General features: G+C 34.8%; 1 protein-coding gene across 1 annotated transcript; it reads right to left on the reverse strand.

The window, feature by feature from the left end:
• Nucleotides 1–7,290: 7,290 nt before the first annotated feature.
• LOC105627852 (dynein heavy chain 7, axonemal-like) lies at nt 7,291–18,915 on the reverse strand. Its single transcript, XM_012209129.1, has one exon. It carries the CDS (start codon nt 18,913–18,915, stop codon nt 7,291–7,293), a length of 11,625 nt encoding a protein of 3,874 aa, XP_012064519.1.
• Between the last annotated feature and the right edge of the window lie 350 nt (nt 18,916–19,265).

The following is a 19,265-nucleotide window of genomic DNA, read 5'->3' on the forward strand; positions in this document are numbered from 1 at the left end:
CTTACTTTTTTTAAGTAAACAAGTTATATGTATTGTCTAGCTGCATACTAGATACTATTCTCTCGAGCGGAAACGTAAAAAGTGGCAATTTTTATTTATGTATGTACATACTCTGATAGCAAAGCCTGTGGAGACAGATTTTGAACAAAGCCCATTACCAATTTTTGATTGCAGAAAGGCACCAATTATATACAGAATTTGTATTATCTGACATTGTCAGCAAATTGCTGTCAGAAATATAACAAAGCCTGCTAGACAGGCTATTCCATACAGCACGTTTAAATATAATTTTCATTGCAGAAACATAACATAATTTCAATTTCAATTGACATATATCGATATGTATTTGACACGAAATGATAAAAGCAAATTTAATTTCAATTTGCTTACGTATATCTGATATGCACCTGAAAGGTAATAAATTAGTGTCGTTGTTATATGTGTAAGAGAATATCAGTTTGATATCAGTTTGATATGCATTTGACACTATATATTTCGATTTTATTGAATAACTTCTAGTACACGAGCTCGATATTTTTATATCTACATTATAATTAATAAACATTATAATTAATAAAATTAATATTATCACATCAAAAATATCCTAATAAACGATACATTTACAATAGTATAAAGTATATATATATATATATATATATATATATATATATATAATATACGTAAAACATATATATAATAATAATAAAATGAGTTTTAGCAACTTTTTAAAAGAAATTTGAGGTTATATTAATTATATACGCATTCTTTTTTCATAATTAGATAATAAAGTCAGGTAATAGAAAATATTCATCATATTCGAAAAGTCATTGTAGATATTTTGCCGTTGAAACTCAGGATGATTTGGACAGGATTTATCAGTATTGCGAAGGTATGAGTTATTTTAAAAAAAAAGTTAACTTTCCAACTCTGTAAACTCATTTCAGGCTGTCTTATTTTATTCGATTATCTCAAATATTTCTTGAACAGTGCATTTTAAGAAAAAATGTTTCAGACAAAAGTTTTGAGGAATACATAAGATGATATCCCATTGGTTTGACTTTGAATGACATTGTCAGAGCAAGATCACTTTGAATTTTTTAAACGGAACTCCCCATTTTGTATTACATATTCCCGAGCTTAGCTCGAGAGCTTTCCAAAACATTATAATTAAATTCATTTTCATTAAGTACTTTTTATAAGGCTTGCAAGTTACAGCACTGCCGGCATTAGCATTACCCAAGGTGTCCGATCGACGGCTAAAATCTCTTGAAGGTTGTTCAAGACCTGGAAACATTTGTCAAGATCAAGATCATTGCAGATTGTTCCTCTTATTTTTATTTTTGCACTAAAAATTCATTTCTACATAAAAATGAAAATAAGAGGTACAACCTCCAATGACTTTAAACTTGACAAATGTTATTCAGGACATGATCATGAACAACACTTAAGAAGTTTTAATCGTCGATCGGACACCTAATGCTAATGCCTGCGATGCTGTAATTTGCAAGCCTTCCGTGATGTGGATCGCGTCGCTCAGCAATGTCACGGCGTTCGGACGTTCTCTCGGCCGTATTTTACGATTTGTTCAGTTCCGTGTTTTGCTTGTATTCTGAGTCTAATAAATATCTTATCTTCTACTTTCATGTTGCTTATTTCGGTAGTGCGTATTCGCGACTTGAGTGAATTCCGCGAAACGGTCGCACGGGCGCAACAATATTATAGGACAGAGCTTTCCAAATCACGTGATCATGTCTCCACCAAGATTTTCAATGGTAAGTAGGCCCCTCTCAATTTTACCCCCTCCAACGCTTTCAATCTTCCCGCCACACGCATTTAGAGCTGTCGCAAGCAAGTATGCAAGTATACAAATATAACTCTTAGAATTAATAGAGATCCCAAACGAAAATAAAATAAGTCATAAATAAATAAATGGCTTCTTTTGCTTTTGTCTCTTTTTCGGTATATCCATATCTATCTTTCAATGAAATCGCGCCTAACTGCTATACGAAATGATACGCCGTGTCACTGCTCCAGTACACAGCCACGAATAGAGGAAAAGCATTGGACCCATGGGGGAGGGGGGACAAGCACGAGCGAGAGGAGAGGGAATTAAGAGCCCGCGGTGCCCGATTTGGAAAGCTCTGTTATAGAGATTGTGCTCCGTATAATCAAAGGAACAGAAAGAACATGCAGAGAACAGAGAATAAGAATTTCAACCTATTAAAAATCATCAGGGTTAGGAAGTAAATAAAACATAATTTAAAACATTAAAAGTTGAAAAAAAAGTTAAAAAGTTAATAACTTTTAACTTAACTTAATTTTAAATGCATTAAATTTTAACTTAATTAAGTTATTTTTAAACATTAAACTTTTTAACTTTTATTTAAGTTAAAAATTTTTTATCTCTTTTAAATATTTTAGAAAAATAATAAGATATAATAAGACTAAGGACATATATTCGTAATCTGTTCATATTTTAAGATCATCTTAAGTAATTTCTTAAGATGCTAATACAGCCCTCTGATTGGTTATGCCTTATGCCATAAGTTTTAGTCCGGATCTATAATTGGTGTTTTAAGCCTTAAGTTATAAAAAATTGACCAATTACAGTCAAATATTTTTCTTGCATTCGATTGTAATTGGTCACTGGCTTAAGATTTATTAAAAAATAATCACTGATCTTGTATCTTCTCTATGTGTTGGCTGTTTTTTTAAAGTTATATAATTTATATAGTTATATCGTCGTGTTATATATTTACATCACATAAAAAATAAAAAATTTAATTTACTTAATAATCTATATTGTAGTTATTTAATCTCATTTTAAGAAAAATTAAGACATTTTGATTTAAAAAATAATTTTTTTCAAAATTAATTTTTTTTTAACTTAAGTTAATTCAACATTGATTTAACTTAAGTTAATTTTTTTATTCCTTCAACTTTTAACTTAACTTTATTAATTTTGTAAAGCCATTAACTTTATTCAATTAAAAAAATCATTAATTTATCCAATCCTGGAAATCATGTACTGTGGAATACACAGTTTCTGATAGGTTGAAATTTTTATTCTCTGTTCTCTATCCTTTTATTCTGCGCAGCTCCTAAGGATTTTGTACAGATTAAAATCGATAAGTATGTGATATATTTTAGTTAGATATCTGTTGCGAATCAACGTTACTACTGCAGTTCTGACATATTGCAGTTACATGTCGGTTATTATAGTATATATAATATGTTATGCAATAAGGTCACACTTCTATTATGTATTTACATTTTATGTAATGGACGCGACGATTGAAACTAGTTTGTGTAATAATAGACTACTAATATCTATTTGATATCGAATATATGTCTACAATGATAACTATTGTTGTCGTCTTGTAACACTTAGTTCTCTGAAACTAATCGGAAACATGTTCAGTGCGATTTGTGTTGTATGGGATGCCAGCAAATTGGTGGCAGAAGCCGAGCAGAGTCTGGTTGAATTAGATTCTCAATCTGCTCTCAATCTGCCGTCAGATGCAAGACTTAAGTCTGCTCGGTTTCTGCCACCAATTTGCTGGCATAGCCTGTCAACAGGCTTTGTCGACAAATCTATAGCCAAATGCGGACACAGATGGTTATGATTTTGTAGACAAAATCTGATGTTTGCTGCCAATTTGTCTCAAATTGCTAACATTTTGCTATCAGAATATGTATGAATACATTACATATATCTAGATATACAAATTTTTTTTCCATTCTAGGGAAAATATATGTTATATGATTGACCTCATACTGCAAAGAACGTGTAGCAATATCGTTGCAATAACGCTACCATATTGCTGTGATCATTCCTATTCTTCCATTATATCCAGATCCTTACTCTATTAGGTAAACAAATCAATATATACAAGTCTTAACACTCAAAGCAAGCTTTCTAGCAGAAGCACAAATCGACACAAGAGTCATTCTATTTTTATTTTTTACTAATTATTGAACAAGGATAGGATGCCTCTTGTGTCAATTTGTGTCTCTTGCTAGAAATATTTGAAAAATACTGCTGCAACATTGTTAAAGTAATAGTATTACAAAAAGAAGTCTTCGTAATATTGTCTCTGCAACATTGTATTGCAATATGCAATGTTGAAAGTTGTTGCAGCAATGTTGTTGCTACAAGTTTCTGTGCTGTATGGGTGCATTCTATTTCATTTTCTTTGCCATATTCAAAGAATTTATTTAATTCATATATTCCATACAATTATGAGAGTTGATTATAAAGTTTGAAAAATCTTGTCGTGCGGCAAATATTTTAACGAACATTATTTCTAATGGCTCCCGCACACTGGACGCAGAAACACTTGCCGCGCGGCAAAATGCGACGCGGTAATCAATAAACTTACAACTCCTAACATGTTTATTGATTATATACTACGTCGCATTTTGCTGTGTGGTAAAATGTGTGTGCGTCGTAATATATATTATATATTACAATTCCTAATATCTACAATGTTGCAGCAATATTATAGCGCAATCTGTGATATTGCAACGTTACTGCAAGTTTCTGCATCCAGTCAGTGTGCAGAAGCCATAAATTAATGGAAATAATTAACAATCATATAACGTGTAATTATATATATGTTTCCATACAGTTCATTATTCAAAAGCAGTTTATTACCAAAAGCAGCAGTTTTTTAATTATTTAATTAGTGTAATTTTATGTGTAGTTATTTAATTAATGTCTCTCTAACAATGCTACAAAATTTGTAAAATGTCTTGCGCCGTAATATGTATTATATATTACAATTCCTAATACCTACAATGTTGCAGCGATATTATAGCGCAATGTGCGATATTGCAACGTTACTGCAAGTTTCTGTGCTATATGTAATATATATTAGTAAAAAGGGTTGGGTAAGTTAATGTTTTTTTTAAATTAAATTAAGTTAAAGAATTAACTTAGTAAAAGTTAAGATTGAATTAACTTAAGTTAAAAAAAAGTTAATTAAAAAAAATTATTTTTGAAATTAGAATGTCCTAATTTTTTTTATAATTACTTTAAATAACACTTACAAATATAGATTATTAGATAAATTTAATTTTATTTCATATGTAAGTTACTATATATAATAAGAGTCACACTATAAGGCGTTTTTGTAAAATCTTGCAAGAGAGAAGGGTATATATTTGCATTATTTTTCTTTTTTTAACCTTTAATTTTTTTTAACTTTTAAAATGCTCATGCATGTTTATGACTACATCGACTAGATATTTGTTACAAAGATAAATGTAAAAATTTAGAAAATGGGATGTACTGTTCTACAACAATTCTTCATCTAAGATTCATTTCATATTTATGTTGCTGAAATTTAACATTTGATATCTAAAATTAGTATGATTCAAATATAAGCGGGAATTGATAAAAACCTAATCAATAAAAACCGAATCTATAAAAACTGGCTATATGGTGTAACTCTTATTATAGAGTCTGTCATAAAATCATTAAACTTTTTCGAAATTAATTTCTCTAATATTTAAGACTTTATAGAAAAAAAATATTAGCATTAAGAGAAAAATTTTTAAATTAAAAAAAGTTATTAAGTTTAAAAGTAACTAAATTAAGTTAAAAATGAATTAAGTTAAAAGTTATTAACTTTTTAACTAGTTTTTTAACTGTTAACGTTTTAACTAATTACTATCCAACCCTATAAAAAATTAACTATAAAATAAAAAATTTTTTGGAGCTGTTTTGAGCACCTATTAATCCCTACAGCATGAAATATTGCAGCAATATTACAGCAATATTTAATAGTGCATTTTACAAAAATTACAACAATATTACTGCAATATTGAAATATTTTATTGAAAAAAATTGAACAGTATTTTTGAAGGAGAATTAAAGTTACTATTATTTGATTGAAACAGAAAGACCTTTAACATTTTTTTAAGGAGAATTAGAGCTACTTGGGTTGGAATAGGATTATTTATAATAGGAATACAAAAAGATACGTTACATATCGCTTAGATTTTATTACATATAAATTAATAAAGACAATACCATTTAGATTTTAATTTTTAATTTGGTATAATAGTTTTTTTTAAGATATTGCTAACTTTTTAACCATTTACAGTTTTATATCGAAGTGGACTTAACGTTGCGTTTTGCGACAGCTTTCCTCATTATTCTCCAAACATTCGAAACGCGATTATATAATCAATAAATTATATATGTGTACAACTTTGCTTCCGCCGTTTTTTTTCCGAAATTCGAGGCTTTATTGTAAAAAACTGGTTATACATTTATGATTCAAAGTATTGTCCATCGCTGGCCACTACTTTCTCCCATTTTTCGGGTAGCGTACGAATCCTGCGTCGAAAAAACTGGTCATCTTTTGAGACTATCCACGAATCGATCCAATTTTTTACTTCTTCATAAGACCGGAAGTGCTGGTCAGCCAGGCCGTGTGCCATTAATCGAAACAAGTGATAGTCAGAGGGAACAACGTCTGGAGAATACGGCGGGTGGGGTAGGACTTCCCATTTCAACGTTTCCAAGTATGTCTTGACCACTTTCGCAACATGGGATCGAGCATTGTCATGCTGCAAAATCACTTTATCGTGTCTCTCGTTGTATTGCGACCGTTTGTCTTTCAATGCTCGGCTCAAATGCATCAATTCGTTCGATACCGATCGCCTGTGATTGTTTCAGTCGGTTTTAACAGTTCATAATACACTACGCCGAGCTGATCCCACCAAATACAGAGCATGACCTTGGACGTCAAAATCACCGTTCTTGAAGCGTTGAAACTACTCACGACATACTTCTTTCACTAATAGCCTCACCATAAGTATTTGAGAGCATTCGATGAGTCTCAGCCGCAGATTTCTTCATATTGAAGCAAAAAATTAAAACCTCCCGCAAATGACGAGAATTTGGCTCGTAAACTGACATTTTCAATCGAGAATAACTTTATGACGCAGACACAAATCGATTAATGTTTCTATGGGATTATGTTGACAGATGCCCAAGTTTATTGTATGACGTCTATGATCTATTTATTTCGATCACCACTTATCGCTAAAGCCATCTATAGAAAAACGGCGAAAACAAAGTTGTACACCTAATATTTTTAGAATTATTAATAAAAAATCTATATAAATATTATTATAACAAAATACCTTTAAAATAATCCAAATAATATAAATTAATTTTTATGTAGTATACATTAGACTGCTTGAGAGATTAATTTGAAAACGAAATATCTAATTCTCACCCATTTGCAAAAAATAGCTTAGAACACAAGACATAAATTATTTTTCAATTTGGCAGAATAACGCTGTACCACGTTTTATCCAATATATATGCGACTTATCAGTTTCCAAGGGCACGCTTGTGATGTAATTCTTCTTCATATCACTATCTGTTCTATCGCATCGCATCGGTGAGATATATACAGGGCACTCGTATATATCATCAATAATTCTCTTTTCTCTGTTAAATGTAAGCTGTATCGGTGGCATGTTATACCAAAATACGTTCGTCAAGCTTTCAATCAACATATGTCTTTGCATATCCCATCGGGCGCCAGATAAATGTAAATCATGAATGTAATATTTATCCTCGTCTCCTTCGCTATACGTAAAATTGTCATTCGTCACTTTAAGATCCAACGCGACTTGTTCGATGGGTATGCCTCGTCGTCGTGAAAACGCGAGGAAAGCCGCGGATAGGAATCTCTTGCAGCAAGACAACGCGTCGAAGTGGATCACATGAGGTAGATTGTTGTCACGCCAATATCGCACGAAGTTTACGCGTTTCAAGAGTAGATTGATGTAATTCGATAGATATCTAGTTGCAATGCCGACGTCGATCAGTCTCCAGACGCACGGAACTTTGTTATTGCATATTTCTTTTGACAAATCTTCCAAAGATTCGGTCAAGATAGTCTCGCCGTTCAATGCTGATTTTAAATTGCTCAAGGAATTTACGATCATTGACAAAGTTTTGTTAATCAGTTCAGCCTCGTGAATGAGAATTGCGTTTAATGGTTCGCGCGAAATCATAAGATATTTGTCTTGTATCTCGTTGATGTTAAATAACGCGGGCAATCTATTGCTAATTTCATCAATCGCTTGCAATGCCCGATCCTGAGTAGCTTCGTGATTCGACGATCTGACTTGATCCAGGAGAGATATCGATTCTAGGAATTCTCTGGCGACAGCTGTGTCTTTTATAACAAGAGCATTTTCGTCGCAGGCAAAAGCTTCTGCCGATGCATCCAATTGCATATTATTAATGTGCATGATGATATCGCGATACTCGCATCTTTGGGGTACTGAATGATCAACGCAGTCAGAAAATGAGTATTCAGCGTTTTCAATAACGCGGACATCACAGAAGGAGTCTAGCAGGTGTCGTAGGCATCTTTGATCAAGGCAATCCATAATTTTCCCACCATAGTTACACTCCCCGATTAGATAAAGCAACGTGCCGAACGGTACATTCTCGGTTTCGTTAATTAAACTTTGCAGTTGTTTAATGGATATTTCGAAGTCTACGTGATCGAAATCGTATGGGATGTTCCAGCCTTGCGGCCCAAAGTGCCTTCTCTCTCTGATGATTCCATGGAAGAAGCAAAGCCCGTACAGGAGTTTGGAAAACTCCTTGTCTTTCCCGGGGCATCCCTCAAAAAATTCTTTGCTCCTTATAGGTTCCGACCGGTACGTTCTTAGCAAACTTTGTTTCAGTCGAAGCGGATAGTCATATGTGATCTTTACGCTGTTTTGTAAGATGCTGATCGGGAAGTACGGAGTGGAACAGCTGGAAAGCCACAGTCGAAAATCCAAAGACGTACCGGACAGATTCAGATTCTCGCAGATTTGCTCAAGTTGTGGTAACCATGACGCAGCGTGATGGCAATTCTGCAAAAATATCCATCCTCCTTCCCTTCGTGTTCGCTCCACGAAGATTTCGGCTTTAGTCTGTTGTTCATCACCCATGGATAGAGAGATGAATTTTGAAGTATATCCTCTCGCGCTCGCGTACATGGAAATAAGTGACAAAGGCGAAGCGTAACTAGGTAGAATAAATATAATCGGCGTGAGACAATTGGATTCCGCGTAGGATTCGGATATCTGAAGGCGAGGGTAAGAATTGAATACGTCTTCCATAATATCCTCTATTAGTCGCATTATTTCCACGATAATCTTGTCGTACCTTACGATTTTGATAAGCATCAGTTTTTGAAATCGAGTCAGATTGTTGGCCCAGAAATTTGGTATTAGATCGCTTTGAAATGGCATCGCGGTGCAATATTTCTCCCAGGCTGCACTGTTGACATGAAAGTCATTTGCGAGTTTGTGTAAATTGGGCACTGCACTGCTCAATCTGCAAATTTGTTTCCATTTGTTTATCGGTAACCAATCCGGCGCTGGATCTAAAATTGCATCATAATCTTCCGAATCTAAAGATATGAAATGGTTAACTTCTTCCTGCGTAGTCTGTTGCGCGTCTATCAAAACTTTTACGCACAGCAAAAAGGAATATAAGAGTTTATGTTTCTCAAACAGCGATCTGCAGACGCTGGAATGAAGATTCCTCGTAAATGAAGACTTGAGAAACTGTAATCGTTTTTCAAGAACGATACTTCTATTCGAAGTCTCAATAGAGGTAATGTACAACTGAATAAACCAGGAGAATGAAAATCGGTACATATGATTCAAATTGGATAGAGTAGTCAGTGTGCAAAACAAACTTGCGCAGTGATTGGCGAATTGCAAGTACGCATCTCTGAACTTGTTAATGTCCTCTGTCATTGCCCTGGCTGCTTCTTGTTTCTTCATGATGTCCGTGGTGAGATTCTTGGAAGAATCTAAAATTTGTATTGCGTTTTCATCCTCCAGAATGTTTGTCGTAGTCGATGAAAGAATACTCAAGATATTATCTTCTTGCTGTTGAAGAACTTTTTTGTTAGCGGCGTCTTGAATACGGAGCGCTTCAAATTTCTCTTGAAGCTCCGGTTTTTCTTTCGAAACGACGATGTCCAAGAGTTTATCTTGAAGAGTTCCATCTGGCATTGAGAAATCGATTATCGTAAGTTTTCCGAAAACATCAACTGCATAATTTGGATTTGACAGTCTCGTAGTAATATAAAATCGAAAATTTGAAGAATACTTTACAGATTTAGTTCCAATATCGATGTACCAATCTTCATTTTTATAAATATTCTTTAACAGGATTGGCTCCAGTGCAATTTCAAGTTTCTCTCCAACATTTTCTAGCAGAACTGGAATACCAGTTTCAATGCTTTGTTCGATAACCGACATATAATTGGAATCCATCAGTTTAACGACTTTTAAGTCATTTTTCTTTTCCATTTTTTTGATCCATTGGTTTATTTGATTCTGCGAATCGATGAAAAGACACCACTGTTCGGAATTATTTAAAATGATGGCATTTTCTGTCGCGAAGCGATTTTTCGATAAACCGCAGAGTTGCCAATGATTGATCTCGATTTCCATGCCGAGAACATTTATGAAGTCGTATGTTTTAGTATACAGTATTTTAAAAGCTTCCATAAATTTTTTCCATTTTATTAACATTTCATCGCGAAAAGAGATATTGTAAGATGCCATATAAGCCACAATTCCGCTTGAAAGTAACATGTCGCCAATAAGATTATCATAATTCATTTGAAGATTATGAGCGCACTGCATCCAGTGGCTTTTCTCACCTCCCAAACTGGCGATCAATTTCTCCGCCTTGACCAGCTTAGCAGTGCATGTTGTCACTTCCATTTCTAGATTCAATTTCTTCTGTAGTGTTTGCCGCAAACTATCGTTCAGCGCTGCCAGTTTTGCGTTCAAGGCGGCCAGAGTCTGTCGTTTCTCGTTTAAAAACGCCTCGGCTTCATCGCACTCCATTTGTGCCTCTACTAATTTCTTCTTCTTTGGTACAACAACTTTGGCCACTTCGTCATAAGACACCATGGCGCGGACCCATTTGCAGAGACCCTCGGCGGCACTGGACGCTTTCGCGACTATGTGAGGCATGAAGCTGTTGTCCGTCATGTATGTCTTCTTAATAATTTGCATCACTGTGGGTGCTATATTGTCTTTATCGTAGTCCTTCAAGTTCTGCAGAAAGTTCATGTCGCCTAAAATGCGCTTGCTCGGACTCCAAAAGTCTGTGAATTTTTTTCCTGTAACTGGATCGATGCTACGATCCGGAGGAACGCCCAGCATTACGCAAACGGCGGCCATTACTAATTTGATAGTATCAGGAGGATTTTTCATTGCTTTTACCAAAGTGATGTCAGTCGGCTTCAATGTATTCAGCGCTATTACCGCATCTTCCAGAATCGGTATTGCAACAGCGAGATCTGCCTCGCATTCGGTTTTCAGGGTACCCGCGATCTCTGCCTTTTTATTCGCGATTTCTTCTTCTTGCTTTACAAGAATGGTAGCTCGTTCTACGGTAATATTTTCATTCTCCACTTCTTTCATAGTGATCACAGTCTGTTGAGCAGACAGTTCCAATTGGGGTTTCAAGACCGTCAAAGTAGCCTTCATCTGTTTGACTTGCTCAGCAGCCAATTCCAACTTCTCCAATCCTGCTATGTATCTATTCCGCGTCGCGATGATTTTTTCCTGCTTCTTTGATGTCAGTTGCTTATACAACTTGAGCATGTGTAGAAAGGCTGACGATGTCACGTGAATGGTCCTACCGAACATTTTGTGATATTTCAAACTCATTTCCTTTGCACTGTTGTGGAATTGCACGCAAATTCTTGCTGCATCAGCTTTAATTTCTTCCCGCACGTTAACGTCCCTCATGTGCTTTACTGCGATTTCTAAAAGCGCGTCGTTTGGCCAAACCTGATAGCAGTTCACTGTGCAATGTTTTGCTAAGTTAGGATATGAGCACAAATATGTTCTAAATGTAGTGCTTGTAGGACTAAAGCAGAGTACAAAATGTAATCTGTTTTTGCATTGATTTACGAAATAATCCATCACCGAACGCGCGCTGAGCTCCACGTTTCGATCATCATCCTGGGCGTGCAGTCGCGTTATCTCGATTATATTCTGCCTGTCTTCGATAGAGAACAAATCAGGTAGCTCCCCAGTACTTAACAGACAGCTGATATCTCTTAAAAACGCATTTTTTATTTGTTTTTCGTTCATAAAGTACGTAATATCCTTCCGCAATGTGCCACATTCCCGCAGGATTTTTCTCAATTCATTCTTCCATGCGTTCATGTCGTAATAGGATTCGATAGTGGTTTCAAATAAAGTCTGTTGTTGCATAAAAGCAGCAAGGGCGATCGTGGATTTTCTGCCGGAACCCACAGTAGATATCATTAACATACTTCCGCCTGGAGTGTTTAGAATTCTGGAAACTTTGATCAAAGATTCCAACATGTAACGACATACGACGACGTCGATTTTTTTTTTAAAGCTTGCGTTATATTCATCCAAGTAAGAGAGAACTTTATTTCTTAAAGTTTCCATAGAAGTGATTTCCTCGTACCGCCTACATTTACCGTCCTTCTCTCCCACATCCATGAAATTTCCAAACATCAGATCGTTGAAGCTGTCTTTGGTGATTTGATTCTCAAATTTGGGTAAGTGATCAAAGGCGATTTCAAAAGAATCTTTAAAGTTGCTCTTTACTGCATCTCGGATTTTTAGGAAAAGCCATTCCTTGTCGCCTTCATCTAGCATGCGATCGCTGAACACGCGTAAGCTCTCATGCACCCACAACCGAATGAATGTTATCTTTGTCTCCACCGATTCTTTCTGAATTAGACCGCATCCACTGATCACTCTAGATATATCCCTCATATCAAAATAATAGTACAGTTTGCTGGGCACAGGCCGCAACGTCTTTATTATGGACTTGTAAACATCAATCGTCGAGTTTACTATGCTGGTTACGCTTCCTGTGACGTCTGCCGCGAATAGATTCTTTTTTAAATTAGCAAGTAGTATGTTAAAATATGTTCTGAATATGTTATCCGTTGTAGGAGCGGAAATCGCATAAGTGTTGAAGTGTCTCAAAAATCTAGAAGGTATGCTTCCGTCGATTTTTCTTGTAGTAATTGCAAGTATAAACATAATGTCCTGTACGAATATCTTATCTAATTTGTGTGTGTCGTAACAGTAATTATAACTGAGAAGTTGTCGTAAGAGATCAAATATGGATTGTGCCTCTGGTTTTTGCATGATGATTCTATTCATATCATCCACGAAGTTTACACAAAATTGATTTCTTCCTGGTCCGTAAGTAGTGCGTCGTATCTTGTTTAACTTGGAGAATAATAATCTTTCCGTTCTAGTTACCGTAATCATGGAAGTAAAACTAAAGAAATTGGAGAGACAATTTTCTGGCAACTTGTTTCTCAGGAGATCATACATGATACTTGTCTTCCCAACAGCAACATCGCCATACAAGAGAAAATGTTTTCGATATTTAATATGTTTTAAAAATATGTGATTATATTTCATACTATTGATATTTGGAATGTAAATTTGATTGAAATTACATATCTCTGGAATTTTTTCGGTTTTTAGCAAATCGCCCCAATACTTCCAGTTTCCGGTACCTTTAAAGATGTAGAAATTGTCTTGAATTAAACCATCATTAGGCAGTGTTACATCAAAATGTTTAATTATATCAGGTTTTGGATGTTCTTTGTCTGTATCGTTCCAAAATGACACACAAAAAGCATTGAATCGAGTTTGCGAATCTTCGATCAAGTTTCCACCCAGTCCCCAAACAGTAGCTAAGATTAAAGCAGCTTGTGCCCATATGACAAAGTGATTATCCTTGTCCTTATCTTCAGTATTTTCACAGGCATCTCTTAATAATATTTCAAATAAATTTACGGCTGACATAACAAGATGTAATTCTTGATTTAACAACATATCGCCATTTTCCTTTAAATAATTGAGACATGGATCTATCGCCCAATCGAATAAAGCACATAATATTTCATTATATCCATCGTAAAATGATTTGGCGATGTGAGACAACACGTACGGTTTCCAGCCAATAGAATGCACGTCAATATAGATTATTCCACATCGTGATATTATGCTGGGTGAAATTTCCATCGTGCTTGTTGTTTCAAAGATGATGGACATTGAGTTCGTTATAGAAAATCGTTCTCCAGATGTCAAATACAACATTTTATTCTCATCCAGAATTGTATGCAAGTTTTCTATCCACGTGCCGCTTAAATCTCCATCAAACACTAACCATTTGCGGTCTGTTGAGGTATCTTCTATAAAGCGGCGAAATATAGTGGTACACAAACCATCCTTCCAAACTCCAGACTTATCGCAAAAATATCCAAAGAGAGCGTTGCTGTCTACCACTCCTGGTATAACTGTTTCAAGTTTCACTGTGGCGCCAATTTTATTTTTTTGATCATGCAATAATGATAATGTTTCAGCAAGCGTGTACAAAATTTCCGTTTTCCCACCAAAGGAGTTGCTAATAAGTATAAGACCGCGATGAACGTTCATCAGTTCAATGATCTGTATGGCTTTCAATTTGAAAACTGCATGCAATGTTAGAAGTCTCTTTGTGCATATGATTTCCAAAGCGTTTAAAATCATCGAGCAATCGAAAGGAAGTACGACAGACTCAGGAAAAATGTCTTGCATAATATTCTGGAAGATTGATATGTCGATGTTACATAGCTGAGGAATATTTATGTGTATCATCGAACGCAGTAAGAGAGTATATTCATTTTCATCTGGGATATTTTGTTTCATATTAATTGCAGTCGCGACGACAGTCTTCAGTGATGACATACTAAAATCGTAATGGCGCTTCTCTCCTATATGTTCGGATAATAATTTATAACTGACAGCTAGCTTCATTGCTAGATTTTTTGCGTGATTAAATCCTCCAGCGAAGAGTTTAATTTCAGCAATTTTGCCAATATCCGGTGACATCATTGATACGGAACGAAAGAGAATTTTCAAATTATCCGGCAAATCAGCATATCTCGATTGCTCCGAATTGATATTAACACATATATTTCCGGAGACATTTAAGTTCAAGCTGCAACCTTCGAAGCTTACGATCTTCAAATTAGACGAAATTGCTTGCTTCATCTGCGTAAGATTTTGGGCAATAGACGACAGCAATTCTAGTTTCAATCTGTTAAAGTTCTCAAAGCAAATCCATGCTCCACAAGAGATTACTCCTTTAAATATTCGTATCATGCATTCATAAGAAATGCTATTATTGCAATTGATGACGTAATATGGCTTCGCGATAGCTCTTATCAAGCTTTTGATTGTTTCCGTTTTTCCGGTACCTGTTGGACCTATAATACTGCTATACAAATGATAACGATAAGCTTGCAATATAGTACGAAAGCATCTATCAGTCAAGGGAGTGTTAACAATATTCTGCTGACAATAGTTATATTCGTATCCGTATTTAATTGTTGTATTGAATATTGATACTTCAATAAATTTATCATTACAATAATATCTTAATTGCGCGACCCATTCAAAGTCTGTCTGTTTAACAATATTTCTCTCTAGTAGCAATTTTATAATTTCTTTATGAGTCATCATGACAATGATCAATGACATTAACAAATTCCTACGTCTTCGTATTAAATTATTTTTTAATTCATTAATTACCGAAATTATACCGTTGGTGTATGTCATGAGTAAAGAGTTTAACATGTTAATATTTATTGGTGTAAGACATTTTTCTATCGAGCAAGTCCAATAAAGTTGTAAGCTACAAATGATCGCCATGCTTGGAAAGTTATCAATGGGAACAAATGTCAAATTTTCATCGATCAGGAAATGATACTGCAGAATATTTTTGTGAACTGCGTCTTTCATCTCTTTTTCAAGCTGAATTAACCATTGCTCTTCGCACTTAGTGTCAATGCATAAGGAAATGTTATTATTTAGACATAACATTTCTCCGTAATGCCCAATGATGCCTCGAACACAGTTAGACTTATTAAATTTCAATCGTTCTATACCAGCGAAACATTTCTTCACAAGCGTATGCTGTTTCTCTGTATTAATCGATTCGAATAATATTTTCTGAACTTCTGAATCCTCGAGAAAGAAGAATCTCGTGAACAATAATCTTTTAATATTTAAATAATTCCTTACACTTTTGCTTGCTGTCTCCAATTTTTCATTAGCTTCATTTAAGCTTTTAAGCAAGTTAGATGATTTTTTGATTTCATGAAAATTTGGATTCTTCATAAATCTGTTACTAATATCTAATAAAATGCTTATCGCTTCTAAATATAGTGAAATTTCTTGGCTTAAACGTATTTCTATTTTTGGATAAGAAAATATTGGCTTTAGATAGAGTTTGCGATATTGCACTTGCGTCCACTGATCAAGGATTTCTTGGATCTTTATTAGGACAGTATAAAAGTCAATTAAATTTGACAATATTGGCTTTACGAAATGCGATGTTCTTATTTCTTCAATTTTTATAAGGTGGTCGCTAAGAAGAGTTTCGATATCATTTACGTGTTTAAAAGATACCATACCGGATTCTTTAGTCGACATCTCAAATGACATCGGCTCCCATTCTTTAATCATCTCAGCCAATTCCTGCTGAAGACGAAGCTCCTTGTTGGCACCTAAACTTATGGCTTTGTACCTGTCAATGTTATCCATTAGATTCATGTCGATCATTTTCTTCAGAGTCGTTCCTGCGTTTGGCGTAAGATCGAAATTGCATATCGCGGACATTTCTTTCCAGTGACGCGCATTCAAAGCTGGATTGCACATGCAAACTGCGAGCGGTACGTGAACTTTAAACTCATTAATATTATTAAGTGTCTGCCAACACAATTTCAATGGTGCAGGTTGCTGCATTGGATCAGGATCGTCGGCAATGCCGGAAAATTTATACGATTTGTTCGCTGTCGCGTCCATTTTAATGCGCGACTTCATCGTCTTGTTCATATCCGTGATTTCTTCTAAGTAATTCACAGTCTTCTTCTCGATAACGAAAGCATCCAGGCATTCAAATGGACCATTCAGCCATACAGAGTTGTCCCTTCGCCATTGATAAATAGTACATATAAGTTTGTAGAACGGCACGATCGTTTCTTTCAATTCGGATATTTTCGGAAACTCCGTTTCAGGAAACTTGAAAAGCCTTTCCTCCGAATTAATAACTTGCATCTCATCATCTATGCGTTTGTACTTCTTAATCAGATCCTTGTAATGCTGCGCGTATTCTCCGACCTTGCTCATGTCGTCCATATCATCTAGGATGATAAGTTGCGGGAACATTGCGTCAACCTCTAAATTTAATGCATTTATTCTTCGTTGAAGATCCTCTTCCAGCTCGCTCTTCATAGCTTCACACAATGTATTGTTTTGCGCAAACACAGGTTGAATATCGTGTAGCCAATTAATAGTGGTCTTATTTAAATCAATGTGCTCGTCAGTTAATATAGTAATTTCCAACAATTTGCTCAACATATAGATTGATTCTCGTATCTTTTGTTCCTGCTCTTTTATCAGTACTTTCGAAGCTCGTGACATACGTTCACTCAATTGTGTCAAAGAACTTGCGTCCCTTGGAATATCCAACGCCATAGATTTTAGATTCTCAAAGTCCGTGCAAATCGAATGATTGAAATCTTGATGATACTTCACGAGTTCCGTCGTGAGGACGCTTATAACATTGCAGCAGATCTGCTTCAAGGATTTCTTGGCACTGCTTTGATCCAACTTTCCCACATTGTAATACAAATTGGAGACCATAGAGTTCGTTTTGCTTAGATACTCATTATACTTGCAAATGTGTTCGAAGTAAGAGTCGAAATTCGGTTGTTTAAAAGTTAAAGTTAATATTTGTTTTTTGATACTCGACATATATACACTACTAAATTCCACAGAAATGAATGCTACATGCTCGTTCATAGATTTAAACAGGGTATCTAATATCTTCTGTAAATTGCGGTGAGACTCCTCGACAAACCAGTCAGGAAGCGCTATCTTTATGTACTTTTCCTTCGCTTTGACATTCAACCATTCTTCCAATGGTATCAGATCTTGCGCAATACCTTCAATGCTTCGGATAATATTGTGATATGTCGAGAAAACCTTCTGTATATCTGGTTTTGTTATAAGCTGGTCATTTTCGCATACCAGCTGAAATTCGATTTGAGGACAGAAACGACCATCCTTCATAATGTCTATTATATGATCAATCGATTTCATCATTACATTGAGAATCTGTTGAACAAATACATTTGTGAGACACCGCATAAATTGGGACAGACGTTCCGCAGAAATGCTTCTTAATAGTTTTGATTTCTGTACGGCATTAAATGTCTCGGTATAAAATTTATTAGTGATTACTAAAGAGCCTCTCTTAATATCCTTAAGGATCATATCTTGAAAACAACATAATGTTAATAATCCAAATTTATGGTAACGTTTGAAGTCACAAATTATTGCGGGTAGAATACGATATGCCGTGTTCATAATATGTCTGATTATTGGATAGGAAAGAAAGTATCTCTTGGCAAATAAATTACGACGTTGTAAAAATATTGCGTGATCATGCATTCTATTTTCCTCAACGTTTCGCTTCAAGCCAGCAGAAACGTCGCATTCCTCGCAAGCAACATGTTCTCTTCTATATATTTTGCACGATAATATGGATTTTAAAACGAACTCTTTCATATTTTTAGTGTATATATCCTTTACTTCATCTAATACCGAGTTTATAAAAGCAGAATGTTTTCGTCTGACCGCATGAGGTATCAAGTCTAATATGTTTCTTTTCCATTCTGTGGAAAATTCGGGGACATAAATATTTCTTATGTAATCTTTTAGTCGGATTTGATTTGGCTGATTGAAATTTGGAAATTGACACACTACAAAAGTTGATTCCAAAGCATTCCAGTCCATGTTTACAAACACAGTTTAAATCCGTCGTTTACCACTTTGTCGAAATTTTTAATCGATTGTTTCACAATAATTTTATAAAATATTTTATTAACACAAATGTTAAATAAATATCTATTTTGTCTACAATTACAGATTAATAATAAATATATTTAAAACACAATTATAAATTATTATTGGGGAGCTTCTTCTGTATTTAAGAATAGCTCACAGAACTAAGTTTCTTGGATACCGTGAATGTTTTATCAATAGAGCGGACATTCGATCCTTGGACGCATGTGGAAAGTGGAGTTATGCGATTTTTATATTATATTGAAATTGAAATTTAGATTTTTGAAACACACACACACACA

Source organism: Atta cephalotes, assembly GCF_000143395.1.
Source record: "Atta cephalotes unplaced genomic scaffold scaffold00010, whole genome shotgun sequence".
Classification (NCBI taxonomy): Eukaryota; Metazoa; Arthropoda; class Insecta; order Hymenoptera; family Formicidae; genus Atta; species Atta cephalotes.

What these genes read in the sequence shown, in the direction of transcription:
- LOC105627852 (XM_012209129.1), bottom strand. Translation starts at nt 18,915, where the DNA reads ATGGACTGGAATGCTTTGGAATCAACTTTTGTAGTGTGTCAATTTCCA.